Source organism: Prionailurus bengalensis, chromosome F2 (assembly GCF_016509475.1).
Source record: "Prionailurus bengalensis isolate Pbe53 chromosome F2, Fcat_Pben_1.1_paternal_pri, whole genome shotgun sequence".
In the NCBI taxonomy this organism is placed as follows: Eukaryota; Metazoa; Chordata; class Mammalia; order Carnivora; family Felidae; genus Prionailurus; species Prionailurus bengalensis.
Genome location: NC_057353.1, coordinates 47,666,731 through 47,690,399, shown reverse-complemented (window position 1 = coordinate 47,690,399; position 23,669 = coordinate 47,666,731). Strand labels below are relative to the sequence as shown.

Genomic DNA, 23,669 nt, shown 5'->3' with positions numbered 1-23,669 from the left:
CTAGGGCTGGGCACATGGTGATTTGCACAGAACCAGAGAATAGTAAGGGTGATTTGATTGAACACCACACCAAAGAGCTGTACTCTAAAGAACCCCCCTCCAAAGAGGAAAACGTGAAATTACTTATAAATTTCATAAAAATGTTTCGGAGCTCTGTAAACCCATGTATTATGCATTACCTCATGTTTCTGAGTTCTTGCCTCGGGCAAATTGCCAACTTAGCAACTAAATGATAGTTTTAAAATTCTAATACGAACCAGCCTAGCTTTGTTTTTCTCCCTCCAGAAAAGAGAGATACAGGAGGGAAATGAGAGCTACTGAAAGTTTCAGTTTGTAAACTGTACTTTGTTTGGAGCTGTAGTTTAATTTTGCTCTTGCATAAAATCGGGTTTGCCAGATTCCACGTAAAAGGGGACCTCCCTGCACCTGTTGGTCCTGTTAACAGGACGGGTGCCCTGTTCTCACTACCCTTCCGAGGGTCCCTGCCTAAGAGCCAGAGTGAGGCCAGTTCTGCCTCCAGTGCAGAACTCAGGAAACAAAATCAGTCAACTCGTCAATTACTAAGATTGCTTGGTGTTGTTCTTGGACTATGGATATAAACAAGAAGTTTGAGCACTGCTAGGTGCAAACACTGCCCTCTAGAATTTATTTTTAGTGGGGGCAAAAGACAGGTATACAGGCAATTCAGTGTAAGAGATCCCAGACAGTGGGGGAGGGGCACCTGGGTTAGCGGGTGCTAAAGGTACAAACTTCTAGTTATTAAATAAATCCTACAGCTATAATGCACAGCCTGGTGACAATAGCTATCAATACTGTATTGCATATTTCAAAGTGGCTAAGAGAGTTAGAACTTAGAAGCTCTCATCAGAAGAAAAAAAAATTGGGGGTGCCTGGGTAGCTCAGTCAGTTAAGCATCTGACTCTTGATTTCAGCTCAAGTCACGATCCCACAGTCGGTGGGTTCGAGCCCTGCGTCAGGCCCCGCACTATCAGCTTGGGTCTCTCTCCCTCTCTCTGACCCTTCCCCACACACGTTCTCTCTAAATAAACAAACAAATAACCATAGTTAAGAAAAACTTTAAAAAAAGAAAATCATTCCTATGTGGGTGATGGATGTTAACCAAAGTTACCATGATGATCGGTGTAGTCGTGGGTCATTAACGTTGTACCTCTTAAATATATACAATGTATATGTCAATTATATTTCAATAAAATGGGGGGAAAGAAAGACATTCCAAAACCAAGCCTTCACCAGATATTTTTAGTGACTCAAATAGCAATTCTGACAGCCAGGGCCTCCCCACTGTAACAGAAAGACTCCTTTTCTGGGAAGATTACTACACACTTCCCTGTTGTAATTATTTATCTGTCTGCCGGTCGCTCCTTTGTTCGTTATCTCACCAAGTGTTATTTGTGGGGGCCCTGGAGAGACAAAGTGACCTCAGTAGAGACTCTGTCTCAAGGGGCTGACCTTACAGAGGGAGGGAGACAGACATTAACAAATAAACACCACACAAGAAAATCTCAGAGAAAATTGGGAATCACGATTAAAATGGGTATGTGTTGTGTTTCATGTATTCCATAATTTTCCAAGCTTTACTTTCGGGATTTTTTTTCCCAATATAGGAAAAATGCAAAATGTAACTGCTCAAATTATTAAGACTTTGCAGATGGGAACTAAGCTCAGATATCACCTTCCCCAAGAAGACTTTTCCGATGGCACCGATGCCCCCTTTTGGCTCGGGGATCCTTTCTATGTCCTGTCATTGCACCATATCCATTCCCCTCGTAACCGGGAATGGGTCTCGAATACACTGTCCCCTCACTGCCACCCCTGCTTTTGAACTTGGGCAGCAGGGGGCCCCTTAAGAAAGAGGGGCCACATCTCAGTCTTCTTTGCCTTCACAGCACCAGACACATGCCCCGTACACGGTGCCCAATCAATGCTGAATGGCTCTGTGAATAGGAAGATGATAATTATAGGCTTGTTTCCCATCTAATAAAAGTTGTCTTTGTCCCCCACACTATGTTAAGTTTAAAAATAGGAAACAAAAATATATGCTTGTTTTTTGAAAAGTAGATGTATTGGGGCGCCTGGGTGGCGCAGTCGGTTAAGCGTCCGACTTCAGCCAGGTCACGATCTCGCGGTCCGTGGGTTCGAGCCCCGCGTCGGGCTCTGGGCTGATGGCTCAGAGCCTGGAGCCTGTTTCCGATTCTGTGTCTCCCTCTCTCTCTGCCCCTCCCCCGTTCATGCTCTGTCTCTCTCTGTCCCAAAAATAAATAAAAAAACGTTGAAAAAAAAATTAAAAAAAAAAAAGTAGATGTATTAAAGTATATGTCAATAGTACATTTAGATAAACTTGCATATAGGAAATCTAGAAGGACGCACACCAAAATGCTAGCAGGGCTATCTCGAAGCGTTAAGATCTGAAATGATGCTACCTTTTTTCTTTCAGCATTGCTGTGCTATTTTACTATTTTGCTGTGGATGTGAGCTACTGCTATAATAGGAGAATATGAAGTTCTTTGTATTTAAAAAGGAAAGTTTGGCCTCTTCCAGAAGCATACACATAAAGAAGCCTCATCTTTACCATCTGAACCTAATGTTGACAGTGTCTTGACCTTGTGAATTTAAATAACTGACCTAGTTTGGTAGCATTTAATGGTGTTAGAAGGTTTCTATTTTCCTTACTCATATCTGTGTTTATAGTACTCAGAAGGTGTCTAAGCAGCACTTGCCTTGGAAATATTCTAGCAGTAAAACATGGTAAATTACCTCTTTTCTCTCTCTCTCTCTCTCTCTCTCTCTCTCTCTCTTTCTCTCTCTCTCTCTCTCTCCCAGTTCTTCTTAAATTCTCCCTACTAATACTTTGATTGGGTGTGTTAGAACCTCAGACTTCTTAATGGCAGAATAGACCTCTTGCAAATAGAAAAGGTGGAAAGAAGTAGCCAATTTCTCTGTCTCTCTCTTCTCCCCCACCTCCTTTTCTCCCTCTTTCTTTCATTATGTATCTACAGTTTCCAAGAGTGACTCTGTACGAAAGACATGAACAGTTTTCTGGGCAGTGGCATTTCTGCTCTGCATTTTCTGTCTGTCTTTCTACCATTTTGTTTGGCTGAGTTGGAAATCCTAGACAATGTTATTGGACTAAAAGAGTTTGTTTCTTTTTTTCCAAAGGAACAATCACAAATGACAAAGCGTGCCTCTAAAGAACAGGTCTAAAAATGATTTATATTCTTCTCTATCTGCAGCTGAATTCTCGCTGCCAGGATGGGGAAACAGAACAGCAAGCTTCGCCCAGAGGTCATGCAGGATTTGCTGGAAAGCACAGACTTTACAGAGCACGAGATCCAGGAATGGTATAAAGGCTTCTTGAGAGACTGCCCCAGTGGACACTTGTCAATGGAAGAGTTTAAGAAAATTTACGGGAACTTTTTCCCTTATGGGGATGCTTCCAAATTTGCAGAGCATGTCTTCCGCACCTTTGATGCCAATGGAGATGGGACGATAGACTTTAGAGAATTCATCATAGCCCTGAGTGTGACTTCGAGGGGGAAGCTGGAACAGAAGCTGAAATGGGCCTTCAGCATGTATGACCTGGACGGAAATGGCTACATCAGCAAGGCAGAAATGCTAGAGATTGTGCAGGTACGTAGCCCTCACCCTTTACAAAGAGAAGAGCAGGAGTCACAGGTAAGGACTGGGAGGTGCACAGTATAGCACCGTGTGGGTTGGGGACTGGTGCCCATCTAGGCTTTGATGTGGCCAACCCAGTGTTTCTGGAAATGTTGAACCCATATTTTAGAACAGGGAGATTGCACACAAAAATGCACACTGGTTGGCATCTCTTGAAAACTCAGATCTGGCAACCCTGGGCCCCCAATCTTGCCTGGCCTTACTCCCCTGGTGCTTTGTGGTGACCCCCACCCTACAAATGGACATCCACTCCTCAGGTGATCATTCTCCCTGCGGCCCCTCCATCCACCCATCCCAGTGACCTGCCTGGACCTCTCACCTTTGGGTTTTTTTTTTTTTATGTTTATTTATTTTTAAGAGAGAGAGAGAGCACATGTGAGCAGGGGAGGAAAGAGAAAGGGATCTCTCTCTAGGATCTAAAGCAGCCTGGTGCAGGGCTTGAATCCACGAACTGTAAGATCATGACCTGAGCTGAAGTTGGACGCTTAACTGACTGAGTCACCCAGGCACCCCTCGAACCTTTGGGGTTTTATCCCCTGCAGTGGTGTCTAATGATCAATTTCTGGCCTGGGTTTCAAACCCTGCCTCTTTCAGTCACTACCTCTGTAACTCTGACCAACTTAATTCACCTAAGTGAGCCTCAGTGTGCTTATCTGCGAAATGGAACTGCCAGTGGTTCCCACCCATGTTGTGGGGTTACTTTAAGATTAGATGTGACTGTCCATGTTCAGTGCTTAGCACAGCGCCAGCCATATGGAAAAGCTCATCATCACCACCATCATTAATTTACAACTTTCGTAGACTCTTTTTTTTAAGTTTTGAGAAAGAGAGAGAGAGAGAGCATGAGTGGTGGAGGGGCAGAGATTGTGGAGAGAGAGGATCCCAGGCAGGCTGCGTGCTGTCAGTGGGCCTCGAACTCACAAACCCTGAGATCATGACCTGAGCCAAAACCAAGAGTCTGATGCTTAACCGACTGAGCCACCCAGGTGCCCCCAACTTTCTTAAGACTGTTGAATGAAAGCCGGGATCTCTAGACTAGGTTCTGTCTCATCAGAGATACAAACATCGTAAAGAATCAAGTCCTCCAAATCACTCACCCAGAGTACATACTGAGTGGAACAGGAGAGTGGGCCCTATTGTCTGCCACATTTTCCCTGTCAGACCGCAAGGGAAGATTGGGAAGGGGCATAAGGAGCTATGGTCATGGTGACTAACAGTTTGATCAGGAGAGTGGGACCCAGAGAGGAGCTTAAGGAGATTGGGACATAGCTCAGGGGAGGATCAGGACAGCTGCAGGCAATAAGCAGGACTAGGTGGGTGGGCAGCACTGGGGAGGGCTGGCCGTCACTCACCATCTTGGCAGGCAAACGGGCCCAAGAGGGAAGCATCTGGAAGCAGACAGCGGTCCAAGAGAGTGGGCATTTGGCTTCCTGGAGGGCTCGTCTCAGAAGCCAGCACTCATCCCAGGACGTCTGGGTTCAGGGATAGATCTGCAGCCCCTGGGGGAACAGGTGGGGCTCTGGAAGGGAGGAGGCATATAACACAAGGAGCCGGAAAGCTGCTGGTGGGGTTGACGATGGAGGCAGAGGGGCACTTGCTTTCAAGGAACCCCAGAGACCCGGCTACAGAAACTAAGGGCAGAGCCAAAAGAGACCCACGCGACTGACTTGTTACTGAGCTACTGCAGCTGAGGCCTGGGGTCTGCTCCTGGGCCAGGGGGCCTGGACCTGCATGGGCAGTGAGAGAGGACAGGTGCACACGGAGCCGGGTGCTGAGCAGGAATCCGACTGACCTTTGTACTAGTTAACTCTCCAAGATCTGCCAACTGGGTCTTTCTGTGCCTCTTCCTTCGCCCAGAGCAGCGACTATCTGAATACGGTGTGTTAAATTAATCCCTCAGAGACGGGATCTTAAGCAAGAATAAAGGGTTTCTCCCCTCCCCCAAGGATAAATGCATGAAAAATATAATTTCAACTGTAAAAATATGAGCAGTGTAGGAAAATATAAAAACAAAAGGGAAGAATTTTCCATAATCCCACTCCTCCCGCAAAGAGAATCACTGCTAATAATTTTCTAATAGTAGAAACTAATATTTTCTGTTCTTATTTCCATGCATTCAAAAATATCTAACTGACTTCATAATGTATATGAAATTTTGCATCTTGCCATTTTCACTCAACATACTAATACAGGCATTTCTCATGTTATAAAAACTTAAAAAGAAATTTTTTTTAATGTTTATTTAGTTTTGAGAGAGAAAGAGAGCTTGAGTTGGGGGGAGGGGCAGAGAGAGGGGGAGACACAGAATCTGAAGCAGGCTCCAGGCTCCAAGCTCTGACCTGAGCCGAAGTCAGACACTCAACCGACTGAGCCACCCAGGTGCCCCTCATGTTATAAAAACTTTTAATAATGATATTTTTTTCTTAATGTTTCTTTTATTTTTGAGAGAGAGCGCGACTGGGGGAGGGCAGAGAGACACAGAATCCGAAGTAGGCTCCAGACTCTGAGCTGTCCGCACAGAGCCTGACGCGGGGCTTGAACTCACGAACCGTGAGATCATGACCTGAGCCAAAGTCTGATGCTCAACCAACCGAGCCACCCAGGTGCCCCAATAATGATGCATTAATAGCTGCATAATAGTCATACGATATAATTTGCTTACTCTTCCCCTACTGTTGGATATTTAGGTTGTTTCCACGTTTTATTATTATATACGATACTGTAACATTTAAATATAAAATAACAGATAATTCTTGTGCATGAAGCTTTTTCTATATTTGGGACTATTCCCTTAGAGTGGATTCCCAGAATTGCAATCACTGAGCCGAAGGGAAGGAGCATTGATTTCTGAGACACTTGACACTGTGCCAAATTGTTTTTCCAAACATGCTCCCTGAGTGACTGAAGGGCGTCCCGGGTCATTGCACTTTTCTGATTTTTCCTAATCTTTGCTAATTAAACAAAAATTTAAATTTCAAATGGGACTCATTTTCATTAGCTTTATTTTCTCTCTCCTTTTTATCTGGGCATGGTGCTGTCCTCTGTCCCCCCTTCCCCTCCCCCCCTCTCCCCCCCCCCACTTTCCGCCATGTCCTCTGCCTCACTGCAGAAAAAGGGGCGAGTACATTCTCCTTTTGAAGAGAACTACTTCCTGATTGGGATCTAAGAAAAAAAAAAATCCTGTTAGCCACTGTGTTAGCTCCTGTTTAACATTTTTTGCACAGTTCTCCTGGTCGATGATGTGGTGGCCAGTATTAATGAATATGTTGACCCCCCCCCCCCCCCCCCCCCGTCAAGGAGAACCCTCTGGACCCCACGGGCTTTTGAAAATCAAACCCGGCACCCATTTTGTTTCACACCTGCCCTGAAGCACTGCTAAGTAGCTGGGAATAAATAGTAGGGGAGGAATACAGACACTCTCCCTGGGCTGAGGAATTCTGGTTTGCAAGGGAGGGTGAGAACATTGCAGAGAATGTGCAGAAGGTGCTGGTAAGCACTTGGGTTTTTCCGGAGCCTGCAAATGGAGTTTCCTACAGCACCCTGAGGATTGACATTCACGACTCACCCCCCCACCATGGGGAGGAAATACTGTGGCACCTTGAGGCGACTTCCAAATTGCCAATGAGATTAAATTACATTTAGAATCATTTTCCTATTAAGGGCTATGTTATTCTATTCTGCTACTTTGCAAACTGACGATTCATGTATTCTGTCTCATTCTAATGCTAATCCCAAGTTTCCAGTGGATGAACCGGAATGTGTAGGATGTTGCCAAACTTCCCTTCCTATTTTTCTTCTCTTTTCTCACCCCATTCTGAAAGCCCACGCTCCAGACCCTGTCCCTGTCCCAAGAAGTTGTGTATCCTTGTGCGGATTCTCTCTCTCTCTCTCTCTCTTTTTTTTTGGTTCCAGCTGGTCTGCACCATTGAGGAAGTACCTTTGCAGGGGTGCATGTACTTCAGAGAGTCACTGTCCCATTGGGTTTCGGCTTTGCAGGCAGGCAAATATATGGTGGAGAATGAGGAGATGAGAGCAGGCCGGAGGCCAGCAGAAGCATTCACAAATTAAGGTCCTGTTTCTTACAGTGAGTAAAACCTACAGCTTGATGACAAGGATCGATATATAAATTCTTGACCGAACTTCTGCTCCTCCAAGACTCAGCAATGCAAAGCAATTTAATAAAATGCAAATTTGTGGCGTTCACCTACAGACACTAAAACCGGGCGGGGTGTAGACTGGGGTCCCAACAAGTTTATAATTAGGCTTGACAATGAATGGAGTGTAGTATTGCCTACGTTTTCTAGTGTTTTTCTTCCCTGATGTTGCTTCTCAGAGTTAGGCGTCAGCGTCCACAGAATGGCTTACGGTAACAAGCTTTGGTCTCTGTCACACTGACTGCACTGTGGCAGTTTCCTCTTGGTGCTGTAACAGATTGCCATAAACTTAGTTGCTTAAAACAACGGGGTCGTTATCTTACAGTTCTCCAGGTCAGAGGTCTGAAATTAGTTTTACTGGACCAAAATCAAGGCGTCCATGGGATGCAACCTATGGGGGAAGCATTTCTTGGCTTGTGGCCTCCTTCATCCACGCTCAAAGTCAGCAATAGTAGATTGAGTCCTTCTCACACGAGCGTTTTCCTGGGCATCTCTCTTCTACTCATAAAGACCATTGCACCTACACTGAGACCAGCCAGATAGGACTGGTCCCCCATCTCAAGGTCCTTAACTTAATCACATCTGCGAAGTCCCTTTTACTATATCAGGTAACATATTCACATGTTCTAGGGATTATGACAGGCACATCTTGTGGGGGACCATTATCCAGTCTGCCACATATACCAAAATGCAGATCTTTTCCTTTTTTAAAAAAATAATTTTGTGCTATATCAACATCTGGATGAACAAGCAAAAACATACACAGATTTATTTTTAGAGTCTTGAACATTTTTACATTCACATGCTTATTTTTTTTTTTTAAGTGACAAATTGAGGAACATGATGTAGGCCCAGTGTTTTATCGCATCAAAACCGCCTCTCGGGAGTCATGAGCCAGACCACAGCTCTGACTTTTCCCCATTTTACAGCAGAGCCTCTCCTCTGGGTGGGAGCTAGGGTCAGCCCTCCGCTACAAGAGCGGGGAGAAGGCTTCCTGTCTGTGCATCGGCCCAGGTGGAGATAGGTCTGCACACCTACACCCTTCACAGCACAGGGGCCGAGGAAGGGGCCGAGGGAGCCAAAGAGTGGCATTGCTGGTTTGGCCATGAATGCCTGGACCTTCCCTGGGATGTTGGGGGTAAGAGAGCACTGAATTTGAGGATCCATCAATGGGACCACAGCACTCCCAGGGAGAGAATGCTGTCTTGGAATCAGACCCTTCCTCCTAGTTATGATTCAGGGTTAATTGGCATTTTTGATGAAGGCAAATGAACTTCAGGACACCCTTAGTCTACCTTTTTATACCTTTTGAATGAATGAGACCTGAAGGAAGGAGGTTGGGGGTATATTGGCAACTCATCACAGAAGATACATTTTTGTTTCTTTGAGCAGTATTGGAATTTTTTTCTTTTTAAATGTTTATTTATTTTGAGAGAGAGCTCGAGCATGAGCGGGGGAGGGGCAGAGAGAGAGAGACTCCCAAGCAGGGGGACGGGGCACAGGTTTGCCCTCCAGGAGCACCACACAAATGCACAGATTAGTCCCAGCTGGTTGCAAGATCACCAACTGTGACCTTTCGCACAACCAGCTTGTGAGTATTTGTGCCACAGAGGACCAAGGTCAGGACCGGGAAACCTTCTTTACGTTCTTTAAGAGCCACTTCCTGAGTGGCACCTTGCATTTTTCCTCCCGATCATCGTTCTAAATCGGTGTCATAGACACTAGGTCAATTTTAATATATTCCTGGAGACCTAAAACACTGTGCTCTTTTGATTCTGGGGGAAAAAAGAGTGAGGGGTGAGACAAGAGCTTCTAATCTATTTTGATAGGGTACCTGGGAATTCAGGTCCACACCCTCACCTAATTCTCAATTATGAATGTGGACCACGGATATGACCCTGGCGTGCACCTTCGATTTCTTTCCTGGAGGAAGTTCTAAAGCAATTGCTTCGGCTAGTGGCTTCCTCTCAGGACTAATCTTCGCGCTTACCAGTTGTGTTTGGTTTATCCCTTTCTTATTAGGGGATTAATCTTATGACAAGAGTTTAACTCTTAGCATCCAGTATGCCATCTGGCAATGTGAGCGAGGCAGCCCTCTCTGGCTCTTCCCTTCCAATGTCCTTCGTGGACTGCTCTTCGTTCTTCGGCTCCCTGACCATGGATACTCTCAGAGTTCCAGCTACAGCCCTTATTTCCTGTCGTTCCCTCCAAGAAGTCTCCTCTCATCAGTGTTTGCGGTGGGTTGAGCATAATGATGAGTGCTTTCCACGCTGGGGTAGTTTCCTAGGGTTGCCATAACAAATTGTCATAAACTGGGAAGCGTAGAACCACAGGAATGTATTCTCTCAGGGTTCTGGGGGCCAGAGTCCAAAATCAAGGTAGGGACAAGGTTGGTTCCTTCTGGGAACTCCGGCGGGGAGGGTAGTCTGTTTCACGCCTCTTAGCATCGGTGGTGACTGGTAACACTTGGCATTTCTTGGCTCACAGCTGCATCACTCCAGCTTCTGCCTCCATCATCTCATGACATTCTTCCTGTGTGTCCGTGTCCAACTTTCCTTCCTTTGAATTGCTGGATCGATTAGGGCCCGTCCTAATCCGGCATGATCTTATTTTACCTGATTACATCGTCAAAGACCCTACTTTCAAATAAGGTCACCTTACCAGGCTCTGGGTAGACCTGAAGTTTTGCAAGATACTGCTCAACTCCGTGCACGTGCATGATCTCATTGAATCTTCATGCCAACCTTATTAGCCCCAATTTATGCAGGAAACAACTGATTACTTCCAGATCTCCAACTTTGTTACGTCCAAATCTTAGTAAACATCTCCACCGAGATGTTGCACTGGCACTTGAAGGTCAGTATTCCCGAATCAAACTCATCATTGCCCCCCAATCCCCCAAACATAGAGGCCTAGAATACAACAGCTCTGGAATGCCTGTTAGGGACAATAAAAGGCCTCTTCGGATGGGGCTCTTTGAAGCTGCTTTTGCGTTGCACTTAATGTAAGATTGAAAACAAATATTAATTGCCCATATCTAAGAATGATGGGTATCACTGCTGACTTAAAACAGGACAGTGACAGGAGGAATGATAGATTTAAGAAAATACTAAGGAGACAGATTCACTGGGTCCTAGAAATGGAGATAGATGGCAGAGAGGTGCCGAAGATGTCTTTGCACCACAGGGTGGATGGCAGGGCTATTCACATGCGCGTGCGTGTGCGTGTGCGCACACACACACAGGATTTTGAGGGCAATGAGTTTGCTTTTTTCAAGTAAAATCTTACATGGAACCTAAAATAGGAATGGAGCGGCTTTGGTTGAAAAGGGACAGGGTCTTCTCCCTTCCCCCTCTCCCTGTGAAGGTACCTACAGCACCTGCATAGAACATTAGGGAAGTTACTGACTTCAGGTGTTCTTTTCACTCTGAACAAGAAACCACTGACACCATTCCAGACACACAGACTTCGATCCTATTTCAAAAGTGTTTCTAAGAAAGATCCTCACGGCCTCTCTCCACCCTCATTTCCCGATGTGCAATATTCTTCTAAGTGGGGTGCTGTTCTTTATCTGGAATCTCAAAGCAACCCCCCACCCTGTACCGTTTAACTTCTTCTGCCCTTGGTCAGTTGTCACGCGGCCTTGGATGTCCTGTTAGAAGACCCTCCATCTGGTGAAAAAAGACGGTCTGGTTTCCTTTAGAGAGAGAAGGTCAAGTTTGACTCTTGGCACTGTGCCTGCCCTCCGTTAATCCTACAACTTTTATCAGTGCAGACGTGACTCCTAATTTTCCAGAATTCCAAGAAGTGGTTCATTCAGAGGAAAAAAGGAAGAAAAATATAGGGCACAAGGAAGCTGGTGAGACCCCGGGCTGCAGGGCAGAAAACTATCCCAAGCCTATATAGGGGCAGAGCCAGAGCTGGGCTCTTGGGCAACCCATAGCTCTGTGTTTACCCAGATTTGAGAATAAGGCTCTTCAAGTTTAATTAAAAACAGGATGTCCCTGCTGGGCCTCTCATTGACATTGCTAAAAATAAGCAGGAAAGTAGCCTGGCCTCTTCATGGTTTAATCCCATTAAATTTGGGGAGGGGGGGTAGTAGAGCTAATAAAAGACATGATTTGTTTCAGATTGCTGTCTGGCATTGTGTCTTTTCTCCCTGTGCTGTGGAGTCCTAGATTCTGAAGTTCTAATGCAATCAGCTCTGGGTTATTGATGCCGTGGGAAGGGGACAGACGATTTCCCAAATGTGGTTTTGCCTGGTCGCCATCTACTTACTCACTCTTGGGACCACAGGGACTTGTCACCTCAGCTCTTTGCTCACTGCTCTGGTGCCACACACATCAGAGACCTGGTTTTGTGAATAATCCACTAACCCCTGTCTGTGAATTGATGCACATTAAAAAAAAAAAATTCTAACCTAGGGCCATGAAAGAGCTGTCTGGAATGTGAGCCTCTCGAAGGAGCCCTCACTTCCTCCTCAACTTTACAATATGCTCAGACATTGTGCCTCTTGCCCAATTCCAGAAGTCCTGTTTGCAAATATACTGAGGTAAGGGCATCCTGACTTTCTTCATTGCTTTGTTTTGATTTTGATTTTGGTTTTTATATTAACCCATCTTTATTTCTCTGTTCCAACCCCACTCCTTTGGCCTAATAGCAAAAGGCTAAATCTCTTAAAGACCTTCTGTTGAGTGTGGGAACCTCGTTTTCTAACACAAATTCATCTGTTCATTTGATCTTTCGTTTGTTCAACCAAGAGTATTAAGGGAATAATCTCTGGATTATTGCACAGTTGACTTCCCATCAGAATTCCAGGAAGGAGAAGAATTTCATGAGCCCCAGCTCTTAGAGGCTGGGAGTTCCAAGGAATGCTCCCGACCAGTGAGTTTACTCACCATCATGGGAACCAGAGGTAGTGTAAGTGAAGGCTTTTGTAACAGTAAGACATCACTGGAATCACTGCACCCATCTAAATGGTGCTTTGGGTCACCAATATGGTGTCTCCCTAGCCTTCTACCAGAGGACTGGTGAGATACACAATAAGAAAGACCATATCGGTCATGTTGATAGTTGACTGCCACCACCTAGCACGTAGTAGACACTCAAGAAATGATGAGTAAATTATTAATGACAGTTTTTAAATTCTCTGACCACCATTGCCTGCAAGTAAGGGAGTAGGGATGGATTTGGGGAGTAGGTGCAAATAGAATCAAATTTAATATCGCTTCTCTCTTTTGATTGCTTATTGGAGAAATACAAATACCCTCATCTGATCGGGGCCCCAGTGGTCTGTCCTGAGCTGCTCCAGAGCCACATCTTGTACCATATCCCCCACACTCCCTCAGCCTTCTTGCCATTCTTCCTACCTGGGTGTCTATGCACCTGTTTCCTCTGTCCCTTTTCTCTGTAAGCTGTCCACTTCCTTCATCTTTTTGCTTTCCTCACTCCTCGGGGAAGACTGCCCTCATCCTCCCGGTAAGGAGTGTTCCCCCGTTACAACATCTCATAAGACCATGCACCCTCCTTTGTAGCACTTTCCTCAACAAATGTTTTACACTCATTTCTTTGATTGTTTAAATAATGTCAGTCTGCCTTACTTAACAGTAAACCTTTGAGGGCAAGGATGGGGTAGATAGGCCTGGTATGTGATAGCTGATTGACAAATAGTTGGGGAATGACTGAGTGAATGGATGAATGACAAAAGGAGAGGGGGTAAATTGAGATCAGGGGTTTTCCCACCTGGAGTCCGTGGACGGGCTCCTGAATCCATGAGCCCCTGAAGCTGTCTGTAACAGTGAGTGGAGATCCACGAGCATGTGTGCCTGGTTCCTGAGCGGAGAGCCCGTAGCTTTTGATAGACTGAAAAATTGTGGGGGCCAAGGGCAGGGTGCCCAAGATGGGCCACTTAGGCATGAAGATTATTTTGAGTTTTTTAACTGAGCATTTGAAACTGAGCAGATTCAAGGAAAGCTCTTTGCCTCCCCCACAACTGTCTAAAAAGAATTTAGGTAGAGGACCTGCACCAGGAAGGGAACCATCACCACAAAGAACTACGTTATGATATGAACTAGGTGTGGTAGCCAGGAAGGAACCTAGCAAGGCCTGTTTGATCAAAGTCCTCTACGTCCCATGGTTTCCAAGTGTCCCCAGGACACATTTGTTTACCAAACATTTACTCCTTTTCATTTTCCTGTGAATTACAATTTTTCCCTTTGAAGTCCCAGACTCCTGTCCCCTTCTCCTTAGTTCAGGATGACATACATGCCTCATTTCGACTGTCTTTGGAATTTTTGATATCTGTGTGGATTCCCCATGTGCACAATATTAAATTTGATTTCCTCCTGTTTGTCTCTTGTCAGCTTGAGTCTTAGTCCAATTAGAGGGCTTTTGAAGGGCAGAGGAAAGTCTCCCTCCCCAACAGAATCTTTAAGGGGTTTCACATGAATATGTTTAATTATATAAAGAAAGGGAGGAAGAAAAGAGAATGGGAAGCTGAGAAAAGCATAACAAGAGGAGAAAGGGGAACTTTATAACGAGAAGCAGAATAGAACATTGAGAGTAGAGGAAGAGCCTGAGAGGAGGTGATGGGGGGCTGGGGACAGTTATTCCTGAATGAATCCTTCAAACTTATGAGCCCAAGTCTGTGCAAAGCCCTGTGTTAGGAAGTGTCAGGGGTTCAATGAATAGCCAGAGCAGACTGCCACCATCCCGTCTAGGAGGAGAATGTTGTTGGTAACTACCATTCAAGTAAATGGGATGGAATGATCCAAGAGAGGCTTTGAATAGAGCCATTTGCTAGCACAGAGGAAGGGAAATTACACATAGAAGGAAGACCCTGGAAGACTTCCTGGAGGAGGGTAACATTTCAACCTGCCCTTAACACATGAGTAGGATTTTTGGGAGAGGGAGAGGGCCAGGTGAGCACCGAGATAAGGGAAGAGCATAAACAGAGCTGCTGCTGGTCCAGGAAACCAAGGTGGGTGTTAGGCAGGTTGTCGAGCTCTGGAGAGGACTTCTGCTCTCTGCTGCCATTACCAAATGTTCACCTGGTCCAGGAACTCTGAGCACCTGTCTTCCTGTTTGTAAAAAGCACTCTATCTTTATGGGCTTTTCTAGTTCCCTGCAGGAGTCAGGTGTCCCCAGAGGCTTGGCATTTGGCACTCTAGGCCCAGCACAGATGGCGGTGTAGACCCGGGCTAGAGTGGACAGCAAGTAGGGGTCCAGGAGGAAGACAGAGTGTGGTTTGTCTCATGCCTTCACTGCACACTTCCATGAACGTTTCCTGAGGGAGCTGACTATGGCCAAGTTTACCCCAGTGACACCCACGATCTGAGACAGAGCTGTAACTCTGAATTGACTTTTCTCCCAGGCAGAATCACTGTGGAGGCCACCCTGGAGTTGAGCAAGGGCTTTGGGGGGGGTTTCAGACAGACTCAGGGAACCTGGCCTGAGGGATCCCTATGGTGTGGAATCCGCCCAAGGGTGAACCCTGGGTGAGTCAGTTTTTCATTCCTCATTTATTGATTGGGATTAGAACATTCGCCGCCTTTTTCTCCAGAATGAGGCAGAGTTTATCCTAAAAAAGACTGTAAAGCAAGTTAAGTTGAGCCTTTAGTATCAATTTTTTTTCTCTCACACATTTCTCATTGGAAAACTACTTTCTCTCAGCTGGCTTCCTTTCTCCCCTCCCTCCAACTATCCCATGGCATCTGAAGCTCCAGAACTTCCCAGATTTTTTTATGCCCACCCTCCTGCAAAATCTACTTTTTCTAAAACTGCTTCCCCAGACGAAAGTACCCAGAGTGAATCTGATTAGCAAAGTCATGGCCTGGGGATAAAAACAGTGACTTTACATTATTTCCAAATCAAATCCACATTTGACAACTGCCACATTCCAAGCCTTTACTGAGTAACACACGGGCTCCACTATGGTGGGGGAGACAGCTTCAGTATTGCATACGAAACTCAGTCAAACCCTCTGTTGCTCATCAGATTTACCCAATTTCTCTTAAGCCTTGAGCTGCTAAATTATTGAATACAAAGCTTGGATGGCAGCTTGCCTCCATCTTGGGGATGCCCGGGAGCTTGCTGGAAAGGAATGTGAGGTGATTGCCACATATGGGGGCAGGGGGAGGGGGAGAGAATTGGGATGGATTAGTAATGTCTGCCTGGGAGAAGACATGCACGGACATTTGCAGGCCATCATGGGTTTATTATGCTTGAGGGACCAAGGTGGAGAGACCCACCTGTCTTTCTGACCTGAGGACTCTTATCCACAGCCTTGCTTTTAGAAGTGGTGTTCTCAGGATAGCAACAGCAGCATCACACGGGAGCTTGTTAGAAATACAGAATCCCAGGGGCACCTGGGTGGTTCATCCAGTTAAGTGTTGACTTAGGCTCAGGCCATGGTCTTGCCCTTTGTGAGTTCCAGCCCCGTGTTGGGTAGGCTCTGTGCTGACAGCTCAGAGCCTGGATCCTGCTTAGGATTCTGTGTCACCCTCTCTCTCTGCCCCTCCCCTGCTTACACTCTGTCTCTCTCTCTCTCTCTCTCTCAAAAATAAACAAACATTAAAAAAATTTTTAAAAAAAGTGCAGAGTCCCAGGCCCCCATTACCCCCACCCCGCCCTGATCAATCAGATTCTGCATTTTCACAAGATCCCCAGGGGATTCATATGCACAAGAAAGTCTGAGACACAGGGGTCTAGTGGGTCTTCCTGCCAGGTTCTCACTGCTGGAGCAAGCAAGTTCTGCTGGCCAGGGATCTCTCGGTAGTCTTACTGCACATCGGTTTTCTACAACAGATCGGCAGGAATGGGACTAGCTCCCTGGGCTAATGGAGGATGTCCCATTCCCCCCTACATTTGGGAGGTTTAATAATAAGGCTGTTATGTTTCTGGCTTATACGTTGTTTCTGTCCCCAGGCGATCTATAAGATGGTTTCCTCCGTAATGAAAATGCCTGAAGACGAGTCAACCCCAGAGAAAAGGACAGAAAAGATCTTCCGCCAGATGGACACCAACAGAGATGGTAGGAGGCCAAGGCTGCTTTGCTCTGCTCAGTGGGGACTGCTGGAGGGGCTGGGGCCACCCAGGCAGGGCAATGCCACCCGAGGGCAAGATACTGGCTGCAAAGACGTGGCTTTCAGCTCTTTGTGAAACTGGCTCATCCCGCATGCTCCCTGGTAGTACAGGACAGAGAAGGACCGAGGTGGGAACAGGCCTAAGCCACAGCAGGCTGGATCCCTGCAGGCCAGCTAATCAGAAAGCAGAGAGGGACTTGGTGCTACTCCACTCAGACCCTGGCCTTTCACCCCAGCCTGCCCAGGGGGTGTGGTTGGGCTCTTCTGCGCATGCCCTAAGGTGTTGGTTTCCTGGAGTCTGGTCTTCCCCAGCCCTTGTGGGGAAGGGGAGGAGGGGAGGGAGGTGGCCAGCAGTTTCCACCCTGAGGGTGCCATCCACAATTCAGACCCAACAAGAGGAATCAGAACAATCCAAAGTGAAAAGGAAGAGTGGATTTCAAACTCAAGGACAGTGGGTTTTAGATATTGGGTTGCCAGATAAGTTATAGGAGGCCTAATCAACTCTGAATTTTGGATAAACAAATGATTTTCTTTCTAGAAGTATGCCCTGTGAAATATATGGGACATACTTACATGAGAAGAATTCTTGTTTATTTGAAATTCAGTGTTTAACTGGGCATCCTGTATTTTATCTGCCAAATCTGGCCACCCTATTTAGATGGGACACCTGAATTTAAAGCGCTGAGCGCTGAGTCTGGTACATAAGAAACCCACGCGTCAGGCAGGGTAACACTTGCTATTATTACCAGCTCCCCTGATTCCCTGGGCGTCCCCAGCAAATCTTGTCCGTGACGTGCGAACGCTCTTGTATCCCCCAAATGGTGCTGGTGGACAGAATGACAGGAGGCTTTGTAGTACAGGGAGCCTCTCTTTCTACTCCACGCGCCTCGGGGGCACCAGCTGCCTGAGAATCTGGCTTGGCAGGGTGCAGACCAATCTGTTTGCTTTGCTTCCTGCACAAAGGTGCTATCACATCCGATTTCCCCTTACGCACCTTAATTCACGGCAGATAGATTGTTTTGCGAAGACAAAACAAATGGGATTGTTTGACAGTTAATGTACTTGCTGATTTTCAACTGCACGTTTTGCTGGTGCTCCAGGGGAGCACAGGTGGGTTTGTGTCCTGCTCTAGGGCCCAGCCCCCCCGGCAGGAAGAGAGCTATAGGACGAGCGAAGGTGCGGGTGCTGGAGGACAAAACTTTCGTGTGTGCTGCTCATAGGCAGGGAGTTAGAGGCTCGCTATAATGGTATCACGGGGTCCTGACTGGGGCAGCACTCACGGAACACATCCCGCTGCTAAAAGCCCGGTGCTTTCCTAAGGGGCAAAAGTGGGGAGGGGGTGGGAGCCTGGAGCAGAGGCTTCACCTACAGTCTCCCCACTGTGAGATCCTTCTTGGTGGAGGCTCTTTGCGTGGAGCCCCAGGCCTCAGACTGGAAAAGTCAGGACACACAGGCAACGTAGCCCTGGAGTCTACTCAGAAGCACATGGGGAGTTAATCCAAGAGACCCAGACATAGAGGTGAAATGTTGGGTGTTCCCCGCTGCTTCCGGTCCAAGGTTCCCAGGGCTTACCTTTGGAGATCCTCAAGCGTTCAAGTGGCCATTGCCCTCTGCCTTTGCTCACGCCAGCCTTTCAAACCTAACAAGTCTTCACCATTTTAACCACGGTTAGAGCAGGGGCAGGACACAAAGCCTAGAGGTGGCCTGCTCTATATTAAAAATAAATAGATGCATAAAAGCCCGCCTTTCTCCTCCTTGTAGCTAAAGTAGATTTGGTTAAATGAGAACTAGGTGCTGGGGGAGGGGGTTGTGACGAAGGGGAAGACATATTTGTTGATGTCTCTGAGTACGGGGTGGTGAAGGCTTCCGTAGGCAGTATCCTTCCTGTCTGGGTCTGGAATGAGTGGAGAAGTAAGAGACAATTCTTGAGGATGGATTTTGTTGCGGGGGGCGGGGGGGGGGGGGGTCGGGTAGAGCCTAGTGTGAGAGCCTGAGGGCATTCGGACAAGACCCACAGCAACAGGAAGCCCCAGTGGGCATGGGCTGTCCTCGGGGGCAGGGGGAGCAGGTCCCTTGTGGGCGCTCCTATCAAGAACAGGCCCAACAGCTCTTCCCAAGGAGGGACCCTTCTGGAAGCATCAGCAATGGTGGAGAAGCTTTGTGCCGCCCCCACCCCCCACAACAGTATGACAGAAGGGAATTCAACATATATTCCAGCTTGCTCAGAAAGAAAAGGGACACACAGATAGGAATGGGATCGCAGGAGGCCAAGTGTCCCTCCTCTAGCCCGTTGTTTGACCCAAAGGACCCGGCAGGGCATCCGTCTGCCTCGTGCGAACACCCCTGTATTCTCCTTACTTTGGATGGAGGGGCAGCCTCCTCCCATGTTGTCCAAAAGAAGGTCCTCCCCCCAGATGTCTGCGAGGGCCCCTCTGCTCACATGCAAGCAGAGGGACTCTTGCAGCAGACCTAAGTGCACCCGGAGGAGGCCAGCAGGCTCTGGGAACCGTGGGAACCCCGTGACGGCTTTGGTGCTGACAGAGCACAGCTCATTCTCCTAAAAATGCAAAGGCCAGGGGCGCCTGGGTCGCTCAGCCCGTTAAGCATCAGGGGCTCTGTGCTGACAGCGCTGAGCCTGCTTGGGATTCTCTCTCTCCCTCTCTCTAAAATGATAATAATAATAATACTACAAAGGCCAGGTAACTTCACCAATACTGAATGAGAACCTCCCACCCCCTCCTGGGAACTGGAGCTGGAAGAGCTATGAGGGCAGGGGTCCTGTCAGGGCCACCTGCCGCCAGGTCAGCGATGGGCTCCCAGGAAGCAGGGTGCCGTGCTAGGTGCTAGCTTTGCGGTGATGAGCCGCGCCCTGCCCCATGGGTCTCAGGTGGGAAGTGCAGAGGGTGCGACCGCAGGGGAGAAGGTGAGCGGTCACCGCCACCAAGATGCAGTGGGACGACCGTAAGGCCCTGCAGCTGCCACCAGCCGCCGCTCACCTGTCCTCTTGCTTTCTAGGAAAACTGTCCCTGGAGGAATTCATCCGAGGGGCCAAGAGCGACCCGTCCATAGTGCGTCTCCTGCAGTGTGACCCCAGCAGTGCCGGCCAGTTCTGAGCCCCGCGCCCTACGGATCGTAGAGCTGCTTGTGTTCCCTTTCGATCTTCCTTTTTAACAAGTTTGTCTTTTTCTTTTTTTTTTTTTTTTTTTTTGCCAAACAATATTGATGGTGATGCTGCCCCCCCCCCCCCCCCCCCCCCGTGAGGTCAGATGCACCTTCCTCCGTGACGCCTTCAGCTTCCTTTGTTGTGGGAATGCCCGGAGCCCCAATCGCTTGTGGCCGAGCATGGACAGTGCTGTCTTGCACAGACCTTGTGGTGTTCGTTGTTCTATGATTTTTCCATCGCTATCATCATTGTCATTTTTCTTCTGATTCCAATGTCTCTGTTCTGAAACCGAAGACTTGGGGAGGCAAGAGAAGGGAAAACAATTCGGTCCAGTGATTCGATCGCAAGCTTCCAGGGGCTTGTTGGAAAAACAAAACTCCCCACCCGGGTCTGGAGTCGCACGTGCCCTCGGGGTGATGGCGCCATGTGCTGGGTTCCGCAAGGACAAGGAACCCTCTGGGGCCAGGCTATCGAAGGGACGTGGAGGCGTCCACTCCACCCTCTTCCCCAGCAGGCTGTTGTAGTGTCTAAGCTGTGAACGTGTCAAGGTAAATTCATAGAGAAGAGGAAAATGATGGCTCAGCTGTTTTCTCACGGCGTTTACACTAGCTGAGCTACGATGAGTTTCTTTGGAAATTAAACACAAACGGTAACTTATATAACAAAACCAGACCCGTCTTGTTGCCTATTGTGATTAAGACAAAAGACTGCTGTACATAAACTATTGGGTATTGCAGACCAAATTAAGTGTTTTGCCTTGTTTAAATGAAATGCATGTTTAGTGAGCACTAATACAATCTTATTACAGAAGACTGTTTTTAGTAGCTTAATGTGAAGTAAGCCAACTATAATGAATGTCTATGTCTTGTTTTAAAGTCATTATCTGTCTTTGCACAAATGCACCAGTCAACAGGTATATTTTATATATTCCAGAGAAGTACAAAGTCACCATGACTAGGGCCCAACCTTAATTTCGAGTGCATTTCCAGAGTGGTTGTGCCTGGAGAATAGACTAGGGCAGGTTTAAGTGGGACACGTCCTTGGGAGCCACCAGAAGGTTAATATTTGTGAGAGATGTGAGGTGATGGTTAGCTCACTCAGCCCAGCAGCTCAGTGGTATTAGATTGGAAGTGTGGTGCTCTTCTGAATAGATCAATATTCCTTAGACCCGAAAAAAATATATATACCATAAATTCTTGGGACTTCCCAGTGGCTTAAGCCACATGTATGATTAGGGAGCTGTATCTGGAATACTGACCTTTTCATGCTCCCAGTGGCCCTTCAAACAACCAGAGGTCGGGCAGCCGGCTGACTCATCATGAAGAAGGCATGGGCCAGTGCGTCTGTGATTTCCAGGGCCTGCTATGGGGAATCCCAAGGTATTTTCCATCACCATGTTCTTTGAATGCAGATTTCTATTTTGAGAGGTGACTGCAAATTTGCGTCGCTGTTTGGTCTGGCGATCTCACGCACACTAATTGGAATTGAAAGTTAAGAGTAAAAATTGCTGATCACAGGTAAGTCCGTCATATTTTCCCAAGCGTAGGCATGGGGAAGTCCAAACCCTCAAGGATGTAGATGGTAGACCCTGCCCCAGGAGGAGGCCGAGAGGTCCTTAGTGGGTCTGTCTGCACTGAAGCTACTTCCTGAAGATCATGACCCACAGAAAGACAGAAATAACCGTGAGGAAGATGATGTTGAGTCCATTCTAACTCTAGATTCCTCAGTGTTACTTGAGTCCATTTTAACTGGTAGCAAAAATCTGAATTTGTATGGTTTGCCAAAATGAACCAACTTTGCAGAATGAAATTTGGAGGCCTAGACTTGGTAAAATAATCTTTATCTTCCTCTAAGTGTCAGCTCCTCCCAGTCGGTCAGCCCTGAGACTTGCCAAATTCCTCCTTGGGCCGAGTGGTAAGATCTGGGTCTGAAAACCAGGGGATTACCCTAAGAGGCGGAGAGCAGAGGGGGTGAGGGACCCAGCACCTCTGCTGGTTGTGTTCAGGAGGTGCATCCTTCCCCCACCCTGGGGTTGGGAGGGAAAGCCCTTCCGGCTGTGGACTGAAGACCAAATTCCTCCCTTTCAGTTCTCCAAAGAGGGTGGGGAGTCAGTTAATATTTGGGCAAGTCCGCCTGGGCTCTGCCTTCGGTCAGGACATCTTGTTGAGCCAGACTCATCCAGTTCCCTAGAACTGAGAGCTGTAGTGAGAAGGAGGGGAGAGGGGCTCCAGCTGCTTAGGAGAGAAAACAGAGCCAGATGCATGGCTGACGAACACCGACATGCCTGAGATGCACAGAAATAGTCCTCGTCCTGGCCTGCCATTGACCCTGTCTGTATTTTCTCGATGGTTGTTTTTCTCTTCTATTCCTTCCCAGGAAGGGCTTTGTATGTCCAATGCAATGCACTTAAATTTGGCCAAGGGACTCTGCAGCACCCAGAAGGTTGAATGCCTAAAAGTTTATGTCACTCCTTTGCTGGGCTGTTTATTGTCATTGCTGTGTTGAGGGACCTCTGGAAATGGTCTGTTCTGTCTAAAATCAAGGCAGTCTGTGATTTCAAGGGACTGGAATAAAGTGGCTTATGACTTGAAGGATGATACAGAGTGGCCGACTATCCGTTCATACCCTTGTTGAGGGTGGGGAAGGGATGTGGAGGGTGCTGTCCCATCCCATCTCTATGTCCCAGGGGGCACTTTCCACAAATGGATTTAATCTACAGTTGATCCTTGAACAATGGGGGGGGGTTACGGGTACAGACCCCTATGCAGTCAAAAATCCACACATAACTTTTGACTCCCCCAAACATAACTACTAATAGCCTGTTTACCAGAAGCCTTACTGATAACATAGTCAATTAACTCCTATTTTGTATATATGTTATACACTGTATTCTTACAGTAAAGCAAGCTAGAGAAGAAAATGTAAGAAAGTCACAGGAAGAGAAAATACATTTACAGTATTGTAAATCTGCATATATGCAGACCCATGTAGTTCGAACCCATGTTGTTCAAGGATCATCTACATATATTCATAGATCCCATCATGTGGAGAGGCCCCCATATCAGTTGACCTCGTGTCTCACTAGCTTGGCATTCAAGCACTTGATTGTTTGGGACATCAGGGTTTCGTGCCTCATTGACCATGCTGCCCCCGGTCAATATGCCTGAGTGAGGGTCCAGGTGCTGATACCCGCCTCCCCGCACCGGGCGTGGTTCCTGCCCTAGAGACACGGGAGCCAGGGTTTGTGAGAGGGGAATGGGGAGGTGCCGAGCCCGAAGCCCTGTCCGAAAGCATCTTGGGTCTGCACGTGGGCTTCCTTACTTCTCTCCACTCGCTCATTTCTTGGCCCTCACTTTCTTCTCACCGCCTCTCCTTCCTCACAACTGGAGCTGCAAACTCTAGTCCAAACGTTAAGTGCAACTTCCTCTTCAGTGACAGATTGATCTCTTCTCTGCCCTCTAACCTTTTCAGTCTGGAGAAGAGTCCGTAGAAAAGATGATGTGACGCAGACCCCACACCGTCCATGCAATTCGGATCAGGGTGTGTGTGTTTTGTCGTGGTCATTGGCCCTGC

The 23,669-nt window shown here is 47.3% G+C and overlaps 1 protein-coding gene across 3 annotated transcripts in view; it reads left to right on the top strand.

Annotated features, from left to right (window-relative positions):
- NCALD (neurocalcin delta) overlaps positions 1-22,693 on the top strand; it is a 276,746-nt gene extending 254,053 nt beyond the window's left edge. For all 3 annotated transcript variants that reach the window (XM_043601496.1, XM_043601497.1, XM_043601495.1), the window contains 3 exons: positions 3,252-3,648; positions 16,776-16,881; positions 19,949-22,693. In XM_043601496.1, the coding sequence (XP_043457431.1) occupies positions 3,271-3,648; positions 16,776-16,881; positions 19,949-20,046 (582 nt within the window). In that variant the 5' untranslated portion in view covers positions 3,252-3,270 and the 3' untranslated portion in view covers positions 20,047-22,693. The remainder of the gene's footprint in view (positions 1-3,251; positions 3,649-16,775; positions 16,882-19,948) is intronic.
- Positions 22,694-23,669: the final 976 nt, after the last annotated feature.